At 38.2% G+C, this 22,878-nt stretch overlaps 1 protein-coding gene across 1 annotated transcript; it reads right to left on the reverse strand.

Moving 5' to 3' along the window:
* Positions 1–1,626: 1,626 nt before the first annotated feature.
* Positions 1,627–3,494, reverse strand: LOC131677375 (golgin subfamily A member 7). The gene is made up of 4 exons (XM_058957158.1): positions 3,339–3,494; positions 3,077–3,232; positions 2,826–2,978; positions 1,627–2,625 (listed from the first exon to the last, which is right to left on the reverse strand). The coding sequence occupies exons 2-4, from the start codon at positions 3,221–3,223 to the stop codon at positions 2,485–2,487; spliced, it is 441 nt and encodes a 146-aa protein (XP_058813141.1). The 5' UTR covers positions 3,224–3,232; positions 3,339–3,494; the 3' UTR covers positions 1,627–2,484.
* Positions 3,495–22,878: the final 19,384 nt, after the last annotated feature.

A 22,878-nucleotide genomic window follows, 5' to 3' on the forward strand; every position in this document is an offset into this window, starting at 1 on the left:
GTGTAAACCCAACCGCGGGAAACATCACGGGATTTTAAAACTCTCCACACAGAAATCCGGCCGGGAACAATTCAACATAAATTGTTTCCGACGGGGAAAATAGTATTTTTAGAAGGTTTGCAATTTGCTGCAAGTTGGATACTGTTTGTATTTTTAAGAAGCAGCAGAGTTTTTGGTTTGACAGTTTGGAGAGATCTCGGCGGGAAATTTACCCTGATCAAATCCCGACGCAAATCCCGTTCGAAATCCCGTGATCCATTTCCCGAACTGTGAACTAGCCTTTACAGGCTGTGCTGGGCGATTACCGGTTCGGCCGGATTTTCCTCCTAAAGAGAATTTTGACAGTTGGCTTTTGAGCCCCAATCATATATGTTTGTCGAGAATTACAAGACTAACTTGAACAGAAATTGACCAGACAGAAACCGAACAGAAATTATTCATATATGCTGACAAGTTGTCGTAATTAGGGTTGCCACCCCACCGGGATTGACACGTAGACTCCGGTTTCTGGGAGCGATCACCGGACCTCCAGGTTTTACATCAATTTCTCCGGGTCTAGTGAGACGACGAATAATTTTTAACTATTAGCACTGATTTTGTTTTTGTTTCAAACGAGTTTTTTCGAGTTAGCGTTTGCTGCTTCTGAAGCGATCCTTAACTTTGAGCCAGGCAGGAGAACTTTGCTCCTTTTTGGATTCTCCTTAGCGACTATGGTGTCGTCTAACTGGCTTCGAGTTCAACAAATAATTCTGGAAGACATCGCAGTGTGCTGCTTGGGCGATGCCACTTTCTTGCCTGCTTTACTTTCCTTTTCCTGTTAGCATCGGCGAAGAGCAATGCTCGATTGACTTATCCTCCACAGCGAGAGTGACTGGTGCTTTGTGGTTAACCGGGGAATTACTCAGAAAAGCAATATGGTTTGCAAAAACAAAGTACCCTGCGGTGAATGTGAGTCAATTTTTAAAATTTTCCAACCAGTGCTAAATTGCTACACTGACGAGTTAAAAAGGAATTAAATAGTTTACAGTTTTTCTTTTTTCAACTCATTAGGTAGGTACTTAAAAAACATCTCTAGTATGCTTTAAAGTGTCGAGCAATCCATTTGAATCAAATTTCTGTCCGATTTCAGCGTATATTCATGCTTCTCTCGAATCTCCGGCCGAAAGCCTCACCAGAGGTGGCAACCCTAGTAGTAATATTATTAATAAAGAAATACAAAAACACACATAATTAAATAAATACCTTGTTTCATTATTGAACTGCTGTACTGCCTATAATCGCAGGTCAGTCCCATGTGGATAGAGAATCCTATAGAACATGTGACTGACTACGGGCAGTGTATATGTTTGTTAACCCTCCAGCACTCGCGCAGTTGTATTTTGTGCAACACCTTCCGAAACTCTAGCGAAATCTTCTTCCATCACCAGCGGCTGCTCATTCGGGGAGCCATCCACGCGTGCGCTGGAGTAATCAATTCCTTATCATTTACCCTTGTGAGATTTCCAATTTGTATGACATATGATCCTTACTCGATGCTTCACTCCAGACAATACGTCTCTGTACCTGAGTCCATTTGCCAAACTGTCCGAAAGCAGGATTCGGATTGCCAGAAAAAAGAAGCCGATATGTACAAACATATATTTTATTCAAATAATAAATATATTTTCACACCGTTTAGTTCTAAACCTTTCCTACAATGTCAAGAATAACCGGAAGGTACTCGGATTCTGGTAACACTCAACAATGCGCGTTATTTTCAATTTCTTACTTTTGCGGAAGTTGTGTGTGGCTAAGAACTTTTCTTAAATAACGCAATACTCAAATGGCCCGACTTGTTTAGAGAAATCAAATGTTACCCAAACAATGTTTAAATATTTACCACGGAAAGCTGCAGCATATGCATTGCGAATCATTGGACTGTAAGGAGTTTCGTTGGAAGGTAACACTCAAAGGTAAAAATAGGACTCGTTAGTTTAAAAGGTTCTTGATAAATGAGATGTACTTATTATATTTTTCATACACATCAAGAACATATGAGTTCTTGTTTCCCGTACCTATTGGTTACTATATTTGTCATCTTCATTTGCTATGTACTACTACTTCCATACAAAAGAACTGCTTATTCAGTTGATAATTTTAATTTTTCTACTATCGTCGCATGCTCTCGAGCCCTAACCAAATGCCTTTTAATGAAGGCCAAAAAGCAATGCTTTACCAAATGTTGTAAACAAAATCAGTACTAAACACATCTGGAATCGGTCTTTCCTGGAGACCATTGGGAACACTATATACGCTCATCATCAATATGCTTCACGTTATATTCTACGCTATAGTTCTACAACATTCCTACCCAACTTTTGTCCACGTTATTTTGTTTTTTTTTAAATAATGCTGCTAGTTTTGTCGTTTTTTGTTTGTATCAATGCATTTCAGTTTTCTCCATGATTACATAAAGAATTCCTCAGTGGAATGCGACAGCGGCAGTCACGTGCGCCCGGGACGATCCAATATCGAGATCTCTATGACTCGCAGACCACGACAGACCGGATCGGTGATCTGCAGTCCTTTTGGATTGTAGACACGCTCGTTCTGCATCGCGATGTACTTGGACACCTTGCGTAAACACTGGGGAAGGTGCAGAGTAGTATCAATTAATTTTACTAGTCGTAATGAAAATATAGTTATTCAGCATGTTGTTAATTAATGAATAACGCTATACCGTTTTCTGTATACAGTTTGACACAGTATTTCATAATCCCCTACATTAAGATGATTCAATCGGCTTGTTCTAGGCTCTAATTACATACTACATAATGGCAACTTACCTTTTCGTAGTGCGTTTCGGTGCATATGTAGATCAGGTAGGCGGTGATACATGCCAGACATCCCTCGCAGTACGTACTGCAGGAACCTTTCTCAGCCTCGACGAAATATTCGTTCAGTTTGTTCATCGTGCTCTCAAACGTATGCCGATCGATCTGGAATCGGTGACAAACGGTTTAATCAAATTAACAACTCGCGAGCAGCAGCTGCTGCTTGCGAAAGCAGATAATTTATTTTGAAGGCAACAACTCACCCGACTTTCCAGCTCCGGTGGGAATCTGGTTTGAAACTTGACGGAGGTGCCTTCGCTGTAATCTCGTTGAATGAACACTTTCATGTAGCTAGGTTGAGTTGTGGCTGGTGTTCCGGGCTGGGACATTCTCACTACATTTCCAGCCATTGTCTCGAACTAGAAGAAAAAAAACAACTGAGGTCAAGTGCACACTTAGCATTTTCAAAATTCGTTTTCCTAATTAATGATCCTCATTAAATTGAAGACGAGTGCAAAAACTTACCTTCTACTGCTAAAGCAGCTACTGGAGCGCGAAGCGATTGACTAAACACTATTTTTGTTGCAAATAATAGTGAGCAATACTGCAAATTACTAAAACTGTTGACAAATTTTTGCCTTCTCTCGTCGTCGATTTTTCTCTTGTTGACATTTGCAATTGACGCATATTTGGCTGTCAAAGTTATGCTGTCAGTTCGGGGGAATGCACACAGCACAGACATGGCAAGGGGTGTCCATGTGTTGCTTATTCATTGGTTAAACACTGATAAATTATATCCGTGCTTTTCCAAACGAGGAGTGGCAGTTATTTTTCGTCGCAGCGTACGATTCGACGCGATGGCTTTCGTATGGATTCAATGACACTTTAATAATAGGTGGTGCAATTTTGTGTAAAAACCTTATTGTAAATAAAACATACGAAAAGTTGAAACTTTCGAATCACAGTTTTCAGTAAATTTTATTGATAAATTCAGTTAGAACAAATAATTACAACACATTAAACTTGGGTAATATATATTTGTCGGCGTTTTTCGGCATTTATTTAAAAGACGCCAAATCAATTCGTCGCCTCAAAATGATTGAATGGCTCGTTTTCAATGAAGCGTACAATATTTTCTTTTTTTTATAACTCACAATAACGAAAATAATTTTTTCTTTAATTTTTAATACCTAAATTAACAAACATAATTGTTTTGACTGCAGCGCCGCTCAGCGTGTTGTTTTTTCGTTGCCCAGTACACGAAATAGTGACTTCCCGTATAAAAATGTACAGTAAGAAAACCATAAATTTCATTGTGGCAGTACAGTAATTTTACAATACTTTACAGTCAGGTGCAATCTAATGCAACAATACAGAAACAATACGTTTTAACGTTTCCACATTAAATCTCAATGCATAATTGATTTTTGCAGTCGAATCGGGGGTGGTTATATAACTTAACATTAAAAAATCTAAGTTTTTCCATACATTTTTTCATCAGAAACAGTAAAATTCAATGTGATTTTTTGTATTATTTTTTGCTGGACAGTAACATTTATTGATGCTTGAAGTTTTAATGTACATCTACTGCGAGAACTCTGGGTCGATAATAAGTTGAATAGTAGAAACTATTATCTATTGTTTTATGATTGTTCGTATGTAGATAGGTTAAAATATATACCACACGCGGAAAAAATATTGGTAAAAGTAGAAGAATTCCGCTCTTAGCAAATACAAACGTTGAACGGAGAACGTGGTAAACCTTAAACTAATCAAGAAGAATAATCAAAATAAAAGTTTTATTTTTAAACCAAGAGTATGTGTTGGCTTTTGCTAAAAGCGAAAGACTCTTATTTCAACCAACATTGTTTTACTATGTGTAGCGAGAGCAGAGATGCCAGATTTGAAGATTTGTCTTCATTTTGAAGACATTTGAAATGTTGTGAAGACGAGTTTTTCATTCTGAAGACAAATTTATTCGGATGTTTGACTGACTTCTGGAAGAATTCTGACTCAAAATCAATAACCAATTCAGAATCCTGGTCGTTGAATACAATTGAAAACATTTTTTATAAAATGTGAAGACATTTGAAAAAGATACCTGGTATCCCTGAGCGACAGGTAGTTTATTGAAATTTTTTCTAGGTTACTTACTGTAATTTGTTATTTACTGCGAGCTTCAAACTTATTTAGTCAAATTATGGATCACTGACAAAATCGGTATACTCAAATTCCCAACAATTTCTTCAACGGTGTGAGATAAAGCTGCTTTTGTTCGTTTTCCAAGATGGCCACTTTTCAAAGTTTTCATAGTTGAACCACAGATAACAGACGTTTGGGCTAGAACAAAATTTCTTCAAAAACCTGTGTAAACTTTCAAATTGATAAACGTTGGAAATCCATCCAGTTGCCATCTGCGCAACTGTTTGCTACACGTGTTTGACAGCTGCACTCTAACTGCATTCTATCGATCACTGCGCCATCTACAAACGTTTGCCAAACGTGTTTCAGACGTCTGATTTATTCGGAATTTCAGTAGCGGGTATTTACACACGATTCAAATCGAGCCTTAACGTCTGTTATCTGTGGTTGAACCTTGACGTTGGATGATAAAACTCAATCATTAAATAACTCATGCATTTTCTAGGTACTCAATTCAAGGAACGCGGGATCTAGTACATTTCTATAGAAGCTTTCGAAGAATAACTGATGGCGGCATTTTGTCCAAAACTTCTCGGATACCGCACCTTCAGGTAAGTCTATTTCAATTACAAAATAAGATCCGCCTTGTATTATCTCCACAAATCACACCATTTCCCAATGAGTGTTTTACCCAACGCCCAACTCAGGCACAGAAACTCAAAAATAAGTAATGTGATTTTATTTATTATTGATTTCCTGCACGGAAGGCCTCAGTTGGGTGAAGATAATTACATAATCGGTACTTTTCTGATAGCGTGAACCAGATAAACGAGGGCAAATGGCTCCATAATTCATTTTAGTGCCTCTATTCATCTCTATGATCTTAGTGGTTATAGCACTCACAGTTTCGCAAAAGGGTGTCCCACATCAAATTGCGTCACGGAAAAACGCTGTAGAAAATTATCTAGTGGACCGATCCTTTTCAAACTTTTAGACAATAAAATTTAACCCATTAGCTTTTGGTTTATTTTTTTCATTCAACTTTAATACCATAACCGTACGCTCGCATCTTACGCTTAAGTCCACTTAGGATATGTATAACATCTGGCTACAGCTTCCTCTGTACGGATATCCACTTTTTCTTCATGTCTTCCTCAGATTCGACCTTCTTGGGATGCTTCCGAAGTGCCAGCATCATACTCGCCCAATATGTTTCGATGGGCATTAGTTCCGGTGCGTTAGGAGGGGGGGGGGGGTCATATCCCTGGATACGAAAGTGACCCCATTGACTTCGTACCACTCCAGGACAGTTGAATAGTCGCACGAAACTAGATCCGGCCAGAAGATCGTAGAGCCCTCTGTTGCTTTAACAGAGGAAGCAGACGCTTGTAGGTACTCCTTGAGGTAGATCTCTTCGTTTAGAGTCCCGGTAGTCACGAACGGCACACTTCGTTTGCCACATGAGCAGATCGCTTGCCAAATCATATATTTAGTGGCAAACTTTGAAAGTTTCTGTTTCCTTACATCCTCCGGAACATCAAACTTGTGCTGACCAGGGAAGAACAGTAGCCCCTGAAGCGGTTTATCACGATTTGGAGCCTTCTGCACTTTGTACGTATGCAGCCCCTCCCGGTCCTTGGCTCTCCGAACGAAAGGCTTCGACAGATTCAACTTTTTGGCCAGATCCCCGACAGAAGCATTGGGAGCCCGTTTAAAGGCTTTCACTTCAGGCTTGTGATGCTGATCACTAATAGAACATCCATTCTTACCGAATGTCTCTTTCCGTTCGATGCTCAGAGTAGTAACGTTTAATCACACGACTCATCGTTGAATGCACTATTCCGAGTTGTTTTCTGATGTCCCGATGAGAGAGTTGCGGATTTTCGAGGTGCTTACGGAAGATCAATTCGCTACGTTGCTTTTCGGGTGATGCCATTTTTTCCAATTTTCGAAAAACTGACAGCGATGAAAATACATAGAGTTCTATGCAAATCATTTCACACACACTAATTGGGGGTTTGTTTTCCTCCAGCTGTCGTATATAAAACTATCAGCCAATTTGAACATTTGAATTAGCTCACCTAAAGTATTTATAGCTGTGTGGAAATGCTCTATGTCGCTGTAAAATATCGTACAATATCGGTTGGTCAGGTTTCATCATGAAAATAATCCGACAGAAAAGCTATTTTCGATTTGTTTTCCTCCAGCTATGACAGGTGGAGGAAAACAAATCGTTGAACACACTAATACAGTTACAGATTGTCAAGTACTCCATAATGTAAACAATACACTCTTAACTACTTCTACCCAAATTTTCAACAGAAAATGCGCAATGGGTTATTTTCTACAGCGTTTTATCCTTGACGCACCCTTTATGTAGAATGGGTTTCGGCACAAGACTGCCCTCTAAGAACGGTTGGTTTCAAAATCGTCCAATGCAGGACGTTCGTTGGACCAATTTGGACAACGTCCAAATAACCGTTCAACGAACGTCCATCGTTGGACCCGTGTTGAACGATTTTGAAACAATTTTTTGGACGTCTCAGTGGGTGGTTTTTACTTATTTGGAGCGCTACACGCTCATTGATAACAACTCAAATTTGAGTTGCCAGCCACTCAATTTCATAAAAAGTGCACGTAGTCAAAAATTGAGTTTTCCTAGTTTATTCAGTTTTGAGTTTGGGACATAAATGTCAAATTTGAGTACATTTTACTCAAAAGGGAAATTCGGAAATAATCATTCCGCATTTTTAAGAAAGCTGCAAAAATCTGAATTGGTATTCCAAATGTAATTTACCTGATCCTCCAGTCCGTTGTCCAGGCGTTTACGATGTCCGGAAATTTAATCTGAGGGTCTTTTTCTGCATCTATTTTATGCCGATCGGCATCTTGTGGAAACTGCAGAAACTAAAGAAACATAACTGAGAGTTAGAATTGAAAACAAGCGAAACTCAATCAAACTTACCTTTTAGTTTTATGAACAATCAGTGTCTTAAATTGCAAACTCTTTTTTAGTTTAAGTCGACGCCTGATTCCACACACTTTTTTGAGAGTAAGTAGTTTTTTCACTCAGAAGTTTGAACATTTAATGATTACTCCAGGGATGAGTTAGTTCTACTCAAATTAAAACTCATTTTTTGACATATTGCTATTACTTTTGAAATTGAGTGCTCTGAACTCAAATTTTGAGTAGTTTTGAATGAGCGTGTATGAAAGTATCAATTTCTGCAAAATCTGCGATCTAATTCTTACAATATGATCAGGAACGTTTGTTATTCCGTTCGCTAAGCAATTAATTTTAAATAATTTATATTATATAGGATTAAGTTGTAACTCGTAAAACGGGAATCTTGTAAAAAATATCATATTGGGTACACAATTAAAAAAAAATTCTTCGAATAATCTTTTCGATTTTCTTATTGTTAATAAGGTTAATGACAATTTGTTACTGTAGCTAATTCGAAACATAGAAAAACAATCATTTTTCACATCGTGTGTCGCACTAGAAACGTGAAATTCCGACAAAAGATTTCATTAACTTAATTACGAATCATTGCTCAACTTGTCAGTACCTCCGGTTGACTCGTCATATTTTGCTTTGCCTATTCACCACCCGGATCAAGGCAAGTTCCGTAGCAGACGACCACGTGCTGAGGTGAAGGTACTTTCCCTTCGTCAGCATTGAACTCGATTGAGCTTTCTCTATGGGCACTACAGTCGTGATTCGCTGGTTGGTCACTTTTTAACTGGGCCGCTTTTTAGTTGGTCCAACTAAAAAACAATTGAATGCCAAACTTACTTTGACAATCAATCTGAAACTATTTAGAGTTGTGAGCAGATGCATTTAGACTACTAACGTTCTTTTTTCAACTAGAGGATCAATTTCGTTATTTAGACAGAGCGTGTGGCCCAATCAGAGAATAACGACTGAATACTACAAATAGGTAACGCTCAATATTTAACTATGACTGTTGTATAACTTGTACCTAAAATTGTTTGTTCTAAATATTTTCTCATGTTACGGCTGAATTATTTTTTTCGTATAATCACACTTTAAAAAATCGACCAACAGTCAGTCAGATTCCTTTGGGTGAAATCGTTCACCAAAGGGCAAGTATGGGAGTCGTCAGTATTGGCCAATTTCGAAAGGTTTTGAGACGAAAGAAAAATTTTCGGAGCCAGGCCAACGAAGCACCGAAATTACGGAAATCGAGTGTTTTCTATGAACTCATCCATCTAATTAGTAGAGGCAGATGGTCGACGCTAGTCATTAATTATGAGTAACCTTGTCGGATTATCCGAATATTTCTCATACGAAATATGCCATATGGAGGCGGATTTGATTCGTAAGCATAACAGACTATCTTTTGATGTGTACGAATGTCTGGACAAGAAAGGCTTTTGACGAGCTAGAGTAGGAAAAGAAAAAATGCATCTTTTCGCTACTTAAGCACCAGACATAAGTATCAACTTACCGGGAAATATCTAATTATTTACTCAACTGGTTTTATGACTTTTGCCTTCACTGTTTGGTGATGTTCGTACACTCGAAGCGTTAATCATTACCAGATGCTATTAATAACTGTTAATTTGGTGGTCATCTGCGAAAAATCTGGAAACAACCTGGAATTACTGTTTATCACTAAGGTAAGAAGAAATCATTTTGTACGCATTTCCGAGCCTATATCCAGCAACCTGGTCGTTATGAGGCGGTTATTGCCGCCAATGATGCTAATGAAAACGATGAATAATACTATAGCCGCTGGAACAAATAATTATTATTCCAAAGGAAATAAAAATCGGTAATGAAATTTCCACCATTCCGGTCGACTTTTTCCTATTATTCCATGACTAAGTGAATTATAATTAAGGTTAATATATTGCCTTTATTTGTGGTTCCAACGACAATCCTTTAGCTGAAGATTGCTAATTAGGGAAATTTTAGACCCATAGAGTTAGAAGTTAAAGTAAGGTTTTGTTGAACAATATGTTTGCATATCGGTAAGTCGATTACATTATGATTAATTTTACTTCTATAGAAAAGAACAGACTGATCCATTTTTCCATCCGAAACGGAAAAAGCAGCCTAAAATTCTATTCGAGATCAACATTCAAAATTTATTCTCTTAGTGTAGAAACTAACTCGAAATGATTTGTTAACCCTTTCTTGACCAACTTTTTTCAACCGTATATAGCGGAATCTAAAGCGGAATAACGCTATTATGGTTGCAGTTGAAAATCGAAATAGTGAACTTGCATCTTTCGGTTTTTCTCCTATTTTCAGCGTGTGCAACTAAAGCGCAACTGGTGTAAAAGATGCGCAAGTTGATTCTCTAACATGTAGGGGAAAAAGGGTAACAGTGGAACTATGAAAACGTATTGTTTTCATAGTTCCACTGTTACCCTCTTTCCCCTACACAAGATGCGCATTAGTTTCCCACTCGATTCAATATTTCGATTTTCAACTGCAACCAGAAAATTTTTCAAGTAAAACACGTTTCACAACCATTTCTAAATCCTACTTATTTGGTTTTGAAATCGGTTTTTGCATAAGAGCTAGAATAACTTTTATCATACTTAACAGAATGATTTGATTTTTAGGCCAATTTGTTGAAAATATGTTCCTCTATGCTGTATTAAAATTTGAAGTATGTATAACATGCACTAATAACAAAAAATTGTGTTTTGAAAAATCTTTCGAAAACGACTCGGAAAAGTGAAAATTTTCAGCCCATCCCGCACAGAGCCGTCACTTTGGTAGACCAACCGAACAATAAAATAATGAAAAGTTTATATATAGGTCCACTACATGTTTGTTCCTATGATTATTCGCATTGGGTTGCTTGACGAGAGCAGTTGGTGGGGGAAAGACGGCATATTCCTTTGGTTAGGCCATTAGAAGCCGGACGGAAAGGAAAGGCTCATGCACGGCACGAGAACGAGCGAGAAAGCGATAGTAGTGCATATTAGCGCGATTATAAAAATATCTGTCGGTCGGTTTTTCTCATCATTCGTATTCGTTCAAGTTCAAGCACTAGCAAGCAGCCAGTCCACCGAAGGAAAGCAGTTGGCGATGACGACGGTCGGAAAAAGTGCCCCAGCTACTGGTGACTCATCGCAACCCGATCAGGAACTGTCGCCCTGCAAGAATTTCGCCCCAACTAAAGGGCAACAGAGAAACTAATCTGTGTTCTAATAAGAGTTAAACTGGCTCACCGTGTCCGCGGGGAGTGCGTGTGAATTATGCTCCCGCAATAAAACAATAAACGGTTCTTTACAGGACCAATTAATTGTGTTCTAATAAGTGTTAAACTGAAATTTACATTTTATGGTGAATAACAAATAATTTTCAGAAAGCTATATAAGAAATACGATGTGTGGAAAGAAAGAAAGAGAATTTAAATTATCCTCTCTCGCTCGTTTTCGTGCACTGCATTTCCATTCCTTTCTGCTGCTAATACCATCATAACGAAAACGAATGTGCGTATTCTCCCGCCATCCCATGGCCAGTGTTGCCACAATTGCATGTCGCTATTACAATTTGAATTATTTTATTGAACTATTTGGCAGCTTCCGTTGATTAACTGCATAAATCGATTTGTTTGTGCAGCTCCTTGCTAGTAGCAAACTGAATATCCTTTATCGCGCTAACAAATAACATAAAAGAATTTAAATTTGTGAAAATCTTTTCCTTCCTTCTTTTCAAATCTGCAACATTCTTTGAAAATATTGTTGGAATGTTGTTATTGAAAAACTGAACATACAAGTTTGCTAGCACTGGCCACTAGATTGAAGGCGATGGAAAGACAGAATATTCGTTTTGGTTATGCTAGTATTGGTAGCCGAACGGAAAGGAAAGACACAGGAATGGCACGAAAACGAGCGAGAGAGTGATAGTAGTGCTTTCTCGTGTTTTCATATATGAATATTGGTCGGTCGGTTTTTCTCATCATTCGTATTCGTTCAAGCACTAGCAAGCAGCCAGTCCACCGGAGGAAAGCAGTTGGCAATGATGACGGTCCGCAAAAGTGCCCCAGCTACTGGTGGCCCATCGCAACCAACTACCGATCAGGAACTGTCGCCATGCCAGTATTTCGCCCCAAATAAAGGGCAACGGAGAAACTAATCCGCTGGCTAACGTTCCAGCGTCTGGTTCGTAAGGTTGTGTATTACTTCAAAGTCGAGCTACGCTTACAAAACTCAGCCGTAATGAAGCCAGTGATGCCTACTTGGTCGGTTTGTTTGAGGATACAAAATAGTGCGCCAAGTACGTAACTTTCTCGCAAAAGAAATCAAACTGGTTCACAGTGTCCGCTGGGAGTGGGCGTAAATTACAATATAAGCAACGGTTCTTTTCAGGACCAATCAATTGTGTTCTAGTGAGAGTTAAACTGAAACTTTCATTTTAAGGTGTGTAACAAATTTTCAACAATCAACATAATACGTTGTGTGGAAAGAAGTAGCTTGCACACGGAACAAAAAATTAAACTATCCTCTCGCTCGTTTCGTGCACTGCTTTTCCATTCCTTTCTACTGTTATTATCAGTATTACCAAAACGAATGTGTTGTTGCATGTGTTTAAGAGAAATGTTGAAGTCGCATGCTTCTATTCGAGCTTTTTGGCAGCCTCTGTGAACTAACTGCATTAAATGATTTTTTTTGTGCAGCTCCGTGCTAGTAGCAAACAAAATGGCCCTACCAGTGTCTGATTCGTGAGATTGTGCAGGATTTCAAAGTCGAGCTAAGCTTATAAAGTTCAGCCGTAATGGTACCCGAAGAAGCCAGTCTTGTCGTTTTGTTCGAGGCTACAAAACAGTTCGCCAGGCACGTAACTATCATGCCAAAAATATCCAACGATCCAGCGCATCACCATCAACACCAACGCCGATACAAAAGGTTCTTTTCAGAACCACCATTATTACCATAGAGAATTATTTGAAAATTTCCCATTCAAACGTGATTCTGTTGAATATTATTAGATTTAAATTAACGTCTCGAATTGAAATCACGACGCTCCGGTTATGTGACAGACATTACCCACCCATCTTTTTTATTGTGACCACGACTAACGATTTAATATAGACACCCCATTTCAATATTTCTGATGGAATAGAAGGTCGAGTTTGGAAAGTTTGTAACTTTCATTGTACTTAACCAAATTACACAATGTTCACACTAATGATTCAGAAATATGACCAGGAATCTTCTATTAGATTTGTAAGTATGTATAATTTACATGAATAAAGAAAAATTGATTTTCAGGACTCAATTATTATCTGCTCTTCCATTGGCCAGTACTACGCGACTTCCTCATGCTAACAATTAATTTCATCGTTAGCCATCTCCCTCACCAAGGCCAACAACGCCAACAAAACCGGTCCTTTTTAGGACCACCATCATTTTTGTAAAGAATAATTTGAAATATTCCTCGCCCAAATCACCTTTTGTCCGAAAATTCCAATGAGTATCAACATATTTGAAGAACGTGTTCCTTATGTATTCTACATCTCTCCGGTTATGTCGCAGACATTACCCACCCATCTTTTTTGGGATAAAGTCTCACCGACTCCATCGATTGTTTACAGCCCCCCTGCTGGGCAGCCATTTTGTCCTAGCCAACCTTTGTTAAAATCAAAACAACCCAATGCTATTGCACAGGCGGCATGGGCCTAGAAGCGGCTAGGCCCACATATGTTGACTACTGTCAAAGTCTGTATATCTCCATAGCGGATGACAGGAGTGACACCCCCTGATTGTTTACCATTTATCTGTCAGTTTAATTCTAATTGAGCATTAGACCTGTCAATGGCCCTCGTTCGAAAAGGACTCGAAGAGATTTTCTTCAGATTGAGTGCTTTTCACAGGTCTCGTGATCGATTGGAATGGCCCTGACATACAATTGGTAAACAAAGATAGAGATGACGAGTCTATCCAGAGAGCTTCAGCCTAGGGGCAGATCACTTGTGATGCATTTTTAAAAATCAGCGAAATTAAATGCATTTCTTTCCATCAAAACAGAAATTCGCAATGCATTTTGTGTTGCGTGCAATGTATTTTGCGTTGCGTGTAAGACGTCAAAATCCAACAAAAAAAACAGCCCTACATTTTTTGGGGTGGGCGTAGCGTAGTTGGTAAATCGATTGCCTTGTGCGCAGAGCACCTAGGTTCGAGTCCCGACTCCGCACATAGGGTAAGAAATTTTTCACAAGAGATTTTTCTAACCCGAAGAGGCGAATGACCTAATGGTTAAAACCTCTATAACCGAAATAAAAAAGCCCTACATTCAACAAAACATCGAACAAAGTGGATCAGCGTAGGACGATTGTTAAGTAATCTTTTCTGCGAAGGAGTGCAAAGTTGATGCAAAAATGGAAATTAGGGTACACGAGCATTTATTCATCTCATTAGTCAGGATGTCATACTATTTTGTTGATAACTCGACATAGAGTGACTGGATTGCGCTTAAATGGGTATCATCATCTTTGCTTCATTCCTAACAAGCAGTTCAGTTAAAAGTTTTTGCCTGGAAAATGTAAAATGCCCGCGTTTGAACGAAGCGAAAAGTCGAGTACAACGTACCCTTATTCATCCTACCATTTGAGCTAATGTATTGAATAGAGATAGCAAATACTGCTCTAACTAATGTGTTCAAATGGGTGAGATGAATACAGGAGGTAAGATGAATTAGGGAGCAGTAGCCCTAAATGCATTTTTTCCAAGTTGATGCAAATTTGTTATACATTCCTAGAGTGATCTGCCCCTAGGCTTCAGCGGTGTTAGTTTGACCGGATGATTCAGACATTTAATGTGGTTTTTGTTTGAAGCGAAACTGAGTCAGTTTCTAACCCCAACTGCTGTCTGAATGTATGAACTGACAGCGGTTGGGGTTAGAACCTGACTCAGTTTCGGGTTCAAGCGAAATCGCCATAAGTGCCTTGTGGGGCCCCCACAGAAGTTTAGAGGAAAATCAAATAAACGTTAACAAACATCATACACGTCGAAGTCATTTTCTCAATGAAATGCTTATATTTTTCTAGGTAAGACCACAGACTAACAGACATAACACTATGAGGAAATTCCCTCAAAAAACATCGATCCGACTATTTTCCCAGAACACTAGCTCCACCTTTTATTCACGGTCCCAAACACTCATTTGCTGGTGGGTTACCTATCAGCTTTGGGTACAATTTTTCGCTAGTGGTCTATCCCCCATATGCTTGTTCATCTGACAGTGGTTCCATAATTGCAAATGTGGCCACAGTCCCAACTACAAATATATTTTAAATGGCCGTTAAAGTAGGCGAAGCATTGTTTTCGAGTGTTATGTCTGTTAGTCTGTGGGAAGACCGTCAACCGATTGATATTCAAACATACTTTATTTAGCTTTTCACGTACCATAATGGCGCCCAGTTTGTAATATCTCCATAAAATATTTGATAGTTTCAAAATTTTCAAGTCGATCGACGAAATCGGGTGCTTAGAGGTCGACCGATTAATTACCCGACTAAATTGTGTTTCGTCATAACATTGCTGTCAACCATTTTCAAAATAAGGGATATGAATCGTATTACACACTCACCTTCTGCATACACGTATTGCAACCACCCTTGTCATACACGGGCGCACTAACACAAAGATGATAGTTATGAATTTTTACAGATATTGAAGCGAATTATATAATGAATTTGGTATTACGTTTTCGATTGAAAATGTGGACAAAATACCATCCACGTCTAGGGGCAGATCACTCTAAAATCACAGAGGACAGACATCTTCAGCATTCATGTGGAAAATCTCTAAGACTATCAGCACCGGTGCGTAAGCAAATGCGTGTGTATTTTGATTACGCTAAACGATAATAATATATTTAGACACCCGTTTTCGCACCGGTCGTTGGTAAACAGGTTGCCAAAATAATAATCTGTTTTCACACCAGTAGTTACGTTACATTTTTTTGCAATCATGCGATAAAGTATTTTTTTTTAATTATATGGATTTATTTCAATGAAAAAAATATAGCTAGAAAGAAAATACATTTTTTATTGAATTCAATAAAATCATTACAGTAACAAATATCGTTCTCTTTTCCAAAAAAATATTTTATTGAAATGATTGCAAAATTATTCAAACTGGAAACGTTTATTGAGATTAAAAGTTAATTATTGTTTGAATGCAAAAAATGTTCGTACCATTAATTTTGTCGATTGAAGCAATAAACATTGTATAATTGAATTCAATAAGACATTTTTTGTTCAAATATGTTAAAATTTTCTATGTATTAATAATTATGAGAATTCATAGAATTCTATGAACTAATGTTTGCCCGGCAGTTATTGTCTGAAGCACATACTACGACGGTTCCGAATCAGGAGTGCAATGAAGAAGATCTCATCCTAGATATTATGAACAGACTTGCGGTAGAAAAACTTTTCGGCCATTCAACGAATGTTTTGCGGAACCAGTTTTTACGAACGACCGGTTTCGAAGACTTTCGTTTTTTGTATTTCGAAGCCTTTGAAGAGGAGATAATACTATATTGAAAAGCCAGAGAAAGCTAGGTTTTACTGAATTATGCGAAAGCCATTATATATTCGGATGGGAGAAAATTTGCGCCTTAATCTATGTGAGAATCCTGCTATACCCCAGAAAATAGATGTTTAGACAGATTTTTACATAAATATTTAGCCCAAATGTCCGTCATCTGTGGTAACATTGCAGAGAGTATAGTTGGGTAAATATATCTACGTTTTAAGAATGTTCAAAGGCGATTTTGAATCGCAGAATAGTGGGCTTATTCAGGAAAACTTGGTACGCTGGACTGTATCCACTCGAAATGGTAACATTACTAGAATGTGTCACTGTGTCACTGAAGCAGGAATGCGAATTAGAATCAGCCAACATTCCGGCTGAGTTTAACTTGTAGTATTCCGGCGCCAATAACACAACCATTTCCAATTAGAATCGGTTGTATCACTGGAGATCGAATACTAACTACAAATACATCTACTTCAAGAAATAAACATCAAGTGCGTACCATGGGGCAAATTGGTACACACGAATTTGTGGCAAATTGATACAGTGTATCAATTTAATCCAACATTTTGTCATCGATACGGTAATTCCAAAGATGGAATCAAATTATCACTTACTGTTTAAAATTATAAATTTGGTTCCAATTTATCAGTATGGCAAATGACAACACGGAATCTTGCTTTCAAACAATGGTCCTGCGGGGTAGTGCAAAATTCCTAACCAGAGTTTAATATGGTGAACACTCTTAATTCAAACAATTTGAAATTCTATTAGAGCTTCGTCTGTTAAATGCATCGCTTTTTACGATGCGATGAGCTGAAGCGACAGTAGGTAGCGTAATGTAATGTAATGTTCAGATGTGCTCTTTTGAATATGGTCGATGTACTTCTCAAATCAGTCTGTTTGTTTGTGCTTGGACCGAGCCAAAGGATCCTTCGGCGTTTACCATGGCCTGACACAGGTCATATTCATAGGTAGATTAAACAGTCGAACGTTCGAACATTTTTGAACGTGACGTTTGTTGCTTACCAAATTGGTCGTCAAATCCACATCCATGTATCAATAGTTTGGATAAAATTCTCGAAGTAAGTCAAAAACTATTGAAACGAATTAACAAAAGTAATTATGCTTGAATCATAGAATATTTCTACATTGCTCGACGTGGAATTCTTCTAGCAAATTTGTAATAAATTTTTTTGCAACGATCAATTTTATTGTCCAACAATAAATTATATAGTTAATTAACATTTCGTGTTACTGTTTCTATGAGCAATATAAGAAATGTTTGAATGCATTAAAAATATCAATTTTTATAATGTTAAGTACGACCGTCCAACCCCGTCTAACCCCGCCATCTCCTTTTTCACAAAATAGGTAAATTTTTGAAATTTTATGGAGAAAGGTTTAAATTTATTGATTTTGTATTGTAATGTCATATTAGACTGTAGTATAAATTAATGTTAAACTACTGTTTTGGTACAGTGAAAACAATGGCTTTTAGTCAACTCATTATTAGGGTAGTGCATTCACGTTCATACATTTCACTATACACCACAATACCATATTATCCCCCGAAAATATGATGAACCACCGCCTGAAACTAGATGGTGATGATGTAACAGGTGTAATCTGTGTTTGTTTAAGTTCTTTTTAAGAATTCTTTTCTGAGCCAAGCGCTGCAGAGTGTGTGGCAAACCATTATCGTCGTTATCTTCCACTTACTACTGGACATGAATTAAAGATTTTTGCACAAGAAAAATTCACGCATTGTCTTTCTTTTTGAATCTAACTTTCCACAGTTCCATTTGTTCGCAGCGTTTTCTCATACATTCCATGCAGATTTTTGGTTTTTTGATTTGACCCATCAATCTGATCCTGGGACACATCATGACAGCTTGACATAATGCTACATCTTCCAGTTCAATCCAAGTTGCTTCTATGCACTCATTTTTACTTTCACGCAGTAAACATACAGCATTATCATAATGTTATTGAATTCAAACAAATACTGTTCATTGCATCAAATGACAAAATAATTGGTGTGAATCAAGGTTTGAAAATATATTTTCATTAAAAAACAATAAACTTTTAATTTCAATAGTTCTGTTGTAATTTCAGTAAACTTTAAATAAGTGTTATTTAATTCAATCATCGCGAGAACCTATTTTTTACATTTTCCGTTGCTTTGCTTCCTTTCTACGAATAGCAACGTTGGCGTCATTTGGAAGAAGTTATCAAATATACGCACTCGCTATAAACCGAAACGATAAGTTTCCATTTCCCAACCTGTTTAGGAGCCGCCGGTGCGGTGTCGTGTTATGATGGCGGTTTGCAAATCGCTATTACCCACGCTCCGGTGCTGTTAGTCTAATGGTTTCGAAGGAAGTTGGGATATCCAAACCAGGTGCGCTACTGTCGTCATATTTTTTTTTGTGGCTGAGTTCGACAGAATTGACAGCAGTTATTCCTCTACCCAGTCAAACTAGTCTGGAACCGGTTCGGACTTCCATCATGAATTCCAGCTCAAATGCATCAACCGATAGAGTCGGAATCGGTTGTTTTCTTTGAGCAAGATTCCATAATGAATCCATTCAGGATTTCGAACCGGTTCCGGAATGGATTTGACGGATAGTTGGGATAGGTTGGTGTGGCGGCGCTTGTATTTATCGTATTAATTCAAATGTTTACACACGTTTTTTTTTAAATATTTTTGTTTGATCATGGATGTCTGTTCTCTGTGCTAAAATGTACATCAAATTTGCATCGAATAAAAAATGGATTTAATGTCCATTTTTGCGTCCCTCGCAGATAAGTCTGTTCAACAAACGCCACATGCCGACGTCTTACACGCAACGCAAAATACATTCTATTTAAATAGCAAAGAAATGCATTTATCTCTTTCAAGACGGGTTCTACGATAAACCACAGACTAACAGACATAACTCTATAAAGAACCCTTAAAAACATCGTTTCGGCAAGTTTCCTAAAACACTAGCTTCACCTTTTATTCACGGTCCCGAGCACTTATTTGCTGATGGGCTACCGCTCAGGTTTGGGAACAATTTTTCACTAGTAGTCTATAATTTCAAATGTGGCCACAGTCCCAACTACAACTATATTTAAAATGACCGTTAAAGTGGGCGAAGCATTGTTTTCGAGTGTTATGTCCGTTAGTCTGTGGATGAACATCCATTGAACGGTTATTTCGATGCAGTTCAACGTTAGCCCAACGAACGTCCTTCATTGGGCGATTTTGAAACCAACCTTTCTAAGGGATACCTAATGAGGTATTACTGTCAAGAGGACGAAAAACAACTAATGTCAAAACAAGGGTCATAAACGTATTACGAACCTGACGATTTAGGCCGCCATTATGGCACGTATCATGCTCATTGGGCTGCACTTTTTGACAGTCGCTTTGGCTGCAATTTTTGACACTTTGCTAGTCTAGTCTATGTCGAGCCTGTACTGTAAACCAGTAATGGCACTGGCTGATTTCTGGTTGATGTTATTTCAAAACAATTTTATTTTATACACATATTGACGTATTACTTGAACGTCAATTCTCAGTGGTTTAGCGCCATTAGTAAATAACCGACAATTGTAAAAGGAAGGGAAACTAATATCACGTCGATTTGAATTAAAATTTTAATCTCAGCTCATAAAGAGGGATGGCATTGATTGTATATTAATTATAAGTACGCAGCTTGACATCGTAGCCCCATTTACACGATGGCGCCATCAACGCTGTAATTAGTATCGGTAGAAAAAGAAAAATCGCAATAATTGCAAGTTTTCTGACACAAGTGCACAATCAGAATGACACTCCAGAGGATGAATCTATAATTGTTTAATACGAGTCACATTGGCCACACAACTATACGAAACATATCTTCTGAGGGCATAATGGGCAAACATTCATTAAAAGGGAAATGAAAACCTATAAAATACACTCATGCTTCTTAATATGACACTAATTATCCCTGATAAGGTGTTTATGATGCACACGAAATTGCAATTGGGTAATTAAGCTTTTGATTTTTTCCGATGCAACTGATCACAGAGAACAGACATCCATGATCGAACAAAAATATTTAAAAAACGTGTGTAAACATTTGAATTAATATACTAAAAACACTAGCGCCGCCACACCAACCTATCCCAACTATCCTTCAAATCGATTCCGGAACCGGTTCGAAATCCTGGTTGGATTCTGCATGGAATCTAGCTCAAAGAAAACAACCGATTCCGACTCTATCGGTTGACGCATTTGAGCTGGAATTCATGCTGGAAGTCCGAATCGGTTCCGGACTAGTTTGACTGGGTAGAGGAATAACCGCTGTCAATTCTGTCGCACTCAGCCACAAAAAACATGACGACAGTAGCGCACCTGGTTTAGATATCCAAACTACCTTCGAAACCGTTAGAGATTTTACACAAGTTGAATGCTGAAGATGGACGTCTGTTCTCTGTGCAACTGATGTTGAAGATACGTAATCTAACATTTTTTTCACTTTTTTGTACACAAAATAACAAATAAAAATAATTTATAAAATTGAATTATTACGACCACACCTTCCATTGAACTACCTCGATCCCTGTCCTTTTGCTGGGATAACTGTCTAAAATGCTAACCCATGTGGCTAAATTCACTGTCAAGGAAGACCGACAGTGTCAAACGAGGATGTGATTACATTTTTTTGAAAATTAATTAAAAATTATTCTGAAGTTGTTATGGTTGAACATATATATTAGTTTATGTTATGAAAGAGGATTCAAATTTCAAATTTTTTTTCTATCGACGGAAAATGACGTTGATAATAAAATCATAGAGAACAGACATCCATGATCGAACAAATAAGTTAATAAAATTTGTGTAAACTTTTGAATGAATATACGTTAAAACACTAACGCTGCCACACCAACTTATCCCAACTATTCGTCAAATCCATTCCGAAACCAGTTCGAAATCCTGAATGGATTCAGTATAGAATCTGGCTCAAATGAAATAACCGATTCCGACTCAATCGGTTGATGCATTTGTGCTATAGAATCCATACTGAATCCACTCAGAAGTCCGAACCGGTTCCGGAATGGTTTGACTAGGTAAAGGTATAACCGCTGTCAATTCAGCCAAACTCAGCCACTAAAAAAACATGACACAGTAGCGTACCAGGTGAAGATATGCCAACTACCTTCGAAAACGTTAGATATTTTTAAAGTGAATGCTGAAGATGGACATCTGTTCTCTGTGGTAAAGGAATTTTAAACTTCTAGGTCTTAAATCAAGTTATAGACTTATCCAGCTGCGTTGGTATTGTGCCGCTTTGACGTTTGAATTGGGAGGAAAACAAATCATCTAGGCGGCTAATTGGGAGGAAAACATAGTAGTATAAAAATGCGAGATCTCAGTGTGAGTATTTTAAATGTGATATCCAATAGCCATGGCCATTTTGAGTCATATTGTCTTCAGTCGAGTTATTGAGAAATTAATGATAAATAACTCGGTTGAAATCATCAACGCTCTTTATATTGAAGATACCGAGATAAAACCACTTATGAATTTACACATTTTTGAGATGATAACGCTATGATAATCGACTTTTATATTTTAGCATCTGTCACCAAATGAAAAATGATGCTGCCTCTTACCGTCGTAAATATTCCACTAGAAACCGCATCCACTTCTAAGCAAACAGCTTCAAGTGTTGCATCGTCACAGTTTCACCGGTGAGCGAAGATTATCCGCGCGTGTGCATCGTCTGATAACACTCGCGCGTTGCAGAGTTGCAAACCATGACCCGTGCAGCAGGAGCACTGCAGATTGAGCATCGTCGCCAGCACCACAGCCTCGGGCTATTCGATTGTCGTCGCTATACACTGTCGGGGCCGCTGTTTGTGGATGGCCTGGCCTGGGCTGTCGTGCAAGAACTGGATCAGTTGGTGATTGGGCTATTGAACTGGGCGCGGTGTCATTGCGTACCAGGCGTTTGTTTATCTCGCACTTGCACTACTGCTCCAAGGCTCATTATCATTGGGTGCAGTTTTGCATTTTGCTGCACTACCTACGCAGAGGTATGCCTTCGTATTCGATCATAGACTAGTTAGTATAAATACCCGATGGGATCAACCGGGTAGGGGAAAGTTTGTTATTGAAAAGTCTACTTTCACTGGGTACAGCGTCGCCGGTTTTTTTTTGCTATAATTATCACCCTGATTGTTTCTAATAGTGATAAGATCATTGATCTGCGGTATGTAAATGAAAACTCATGAGTTCCAGCCCATAGGCTGTCTATCAAATTAGCCGGAATGCACCCGTGTCGGATGAATGGTGTTTGAAACGGCCAACTAGCTTCGTTTCGATCTGTGACTTTTTTTTAATACTAGATGT

This window comes from Topomyia yanbarensis, chromosome 1 (genome assembly GCF_030247195.1).
Source record: "Topomyia yanbarensis strain Yona2022 chromosome 1, ASM3024719v1, whole genome shotgun sequence".
In the NCBI taxonomy this organism is placed as follows: domain Eukaryota; kingdom Metazoa; phylum Arthropoda; class Insecta; order Diptera; family Culicidae; genus Topomyia; species Topomyia yanbarensis.

Coding starts and splice junctions, on each gene's coding strand:
- LOC131677375 (XM_058957158.1), bottom strand. CDS start 3,223: ATGGCTGGAAATGTAGTGAGAATGTCCCAGCCCGGAACACCAGCCACA. Junction 2,979..3,076: donor CACCGGAGCTGGAAAGTCGG/GTGAGTTGTTGC, acceptor CACCGATTCCAG/ATCGATCGGCATACGTTTGA. Junction 2,626..2,825: donor CCGAAACGCACTACGAAAAG/GTAAGTTGCCAT, acceptor CACCTTCCCCAG/TGTTTACGCAAGGTGTCCAA.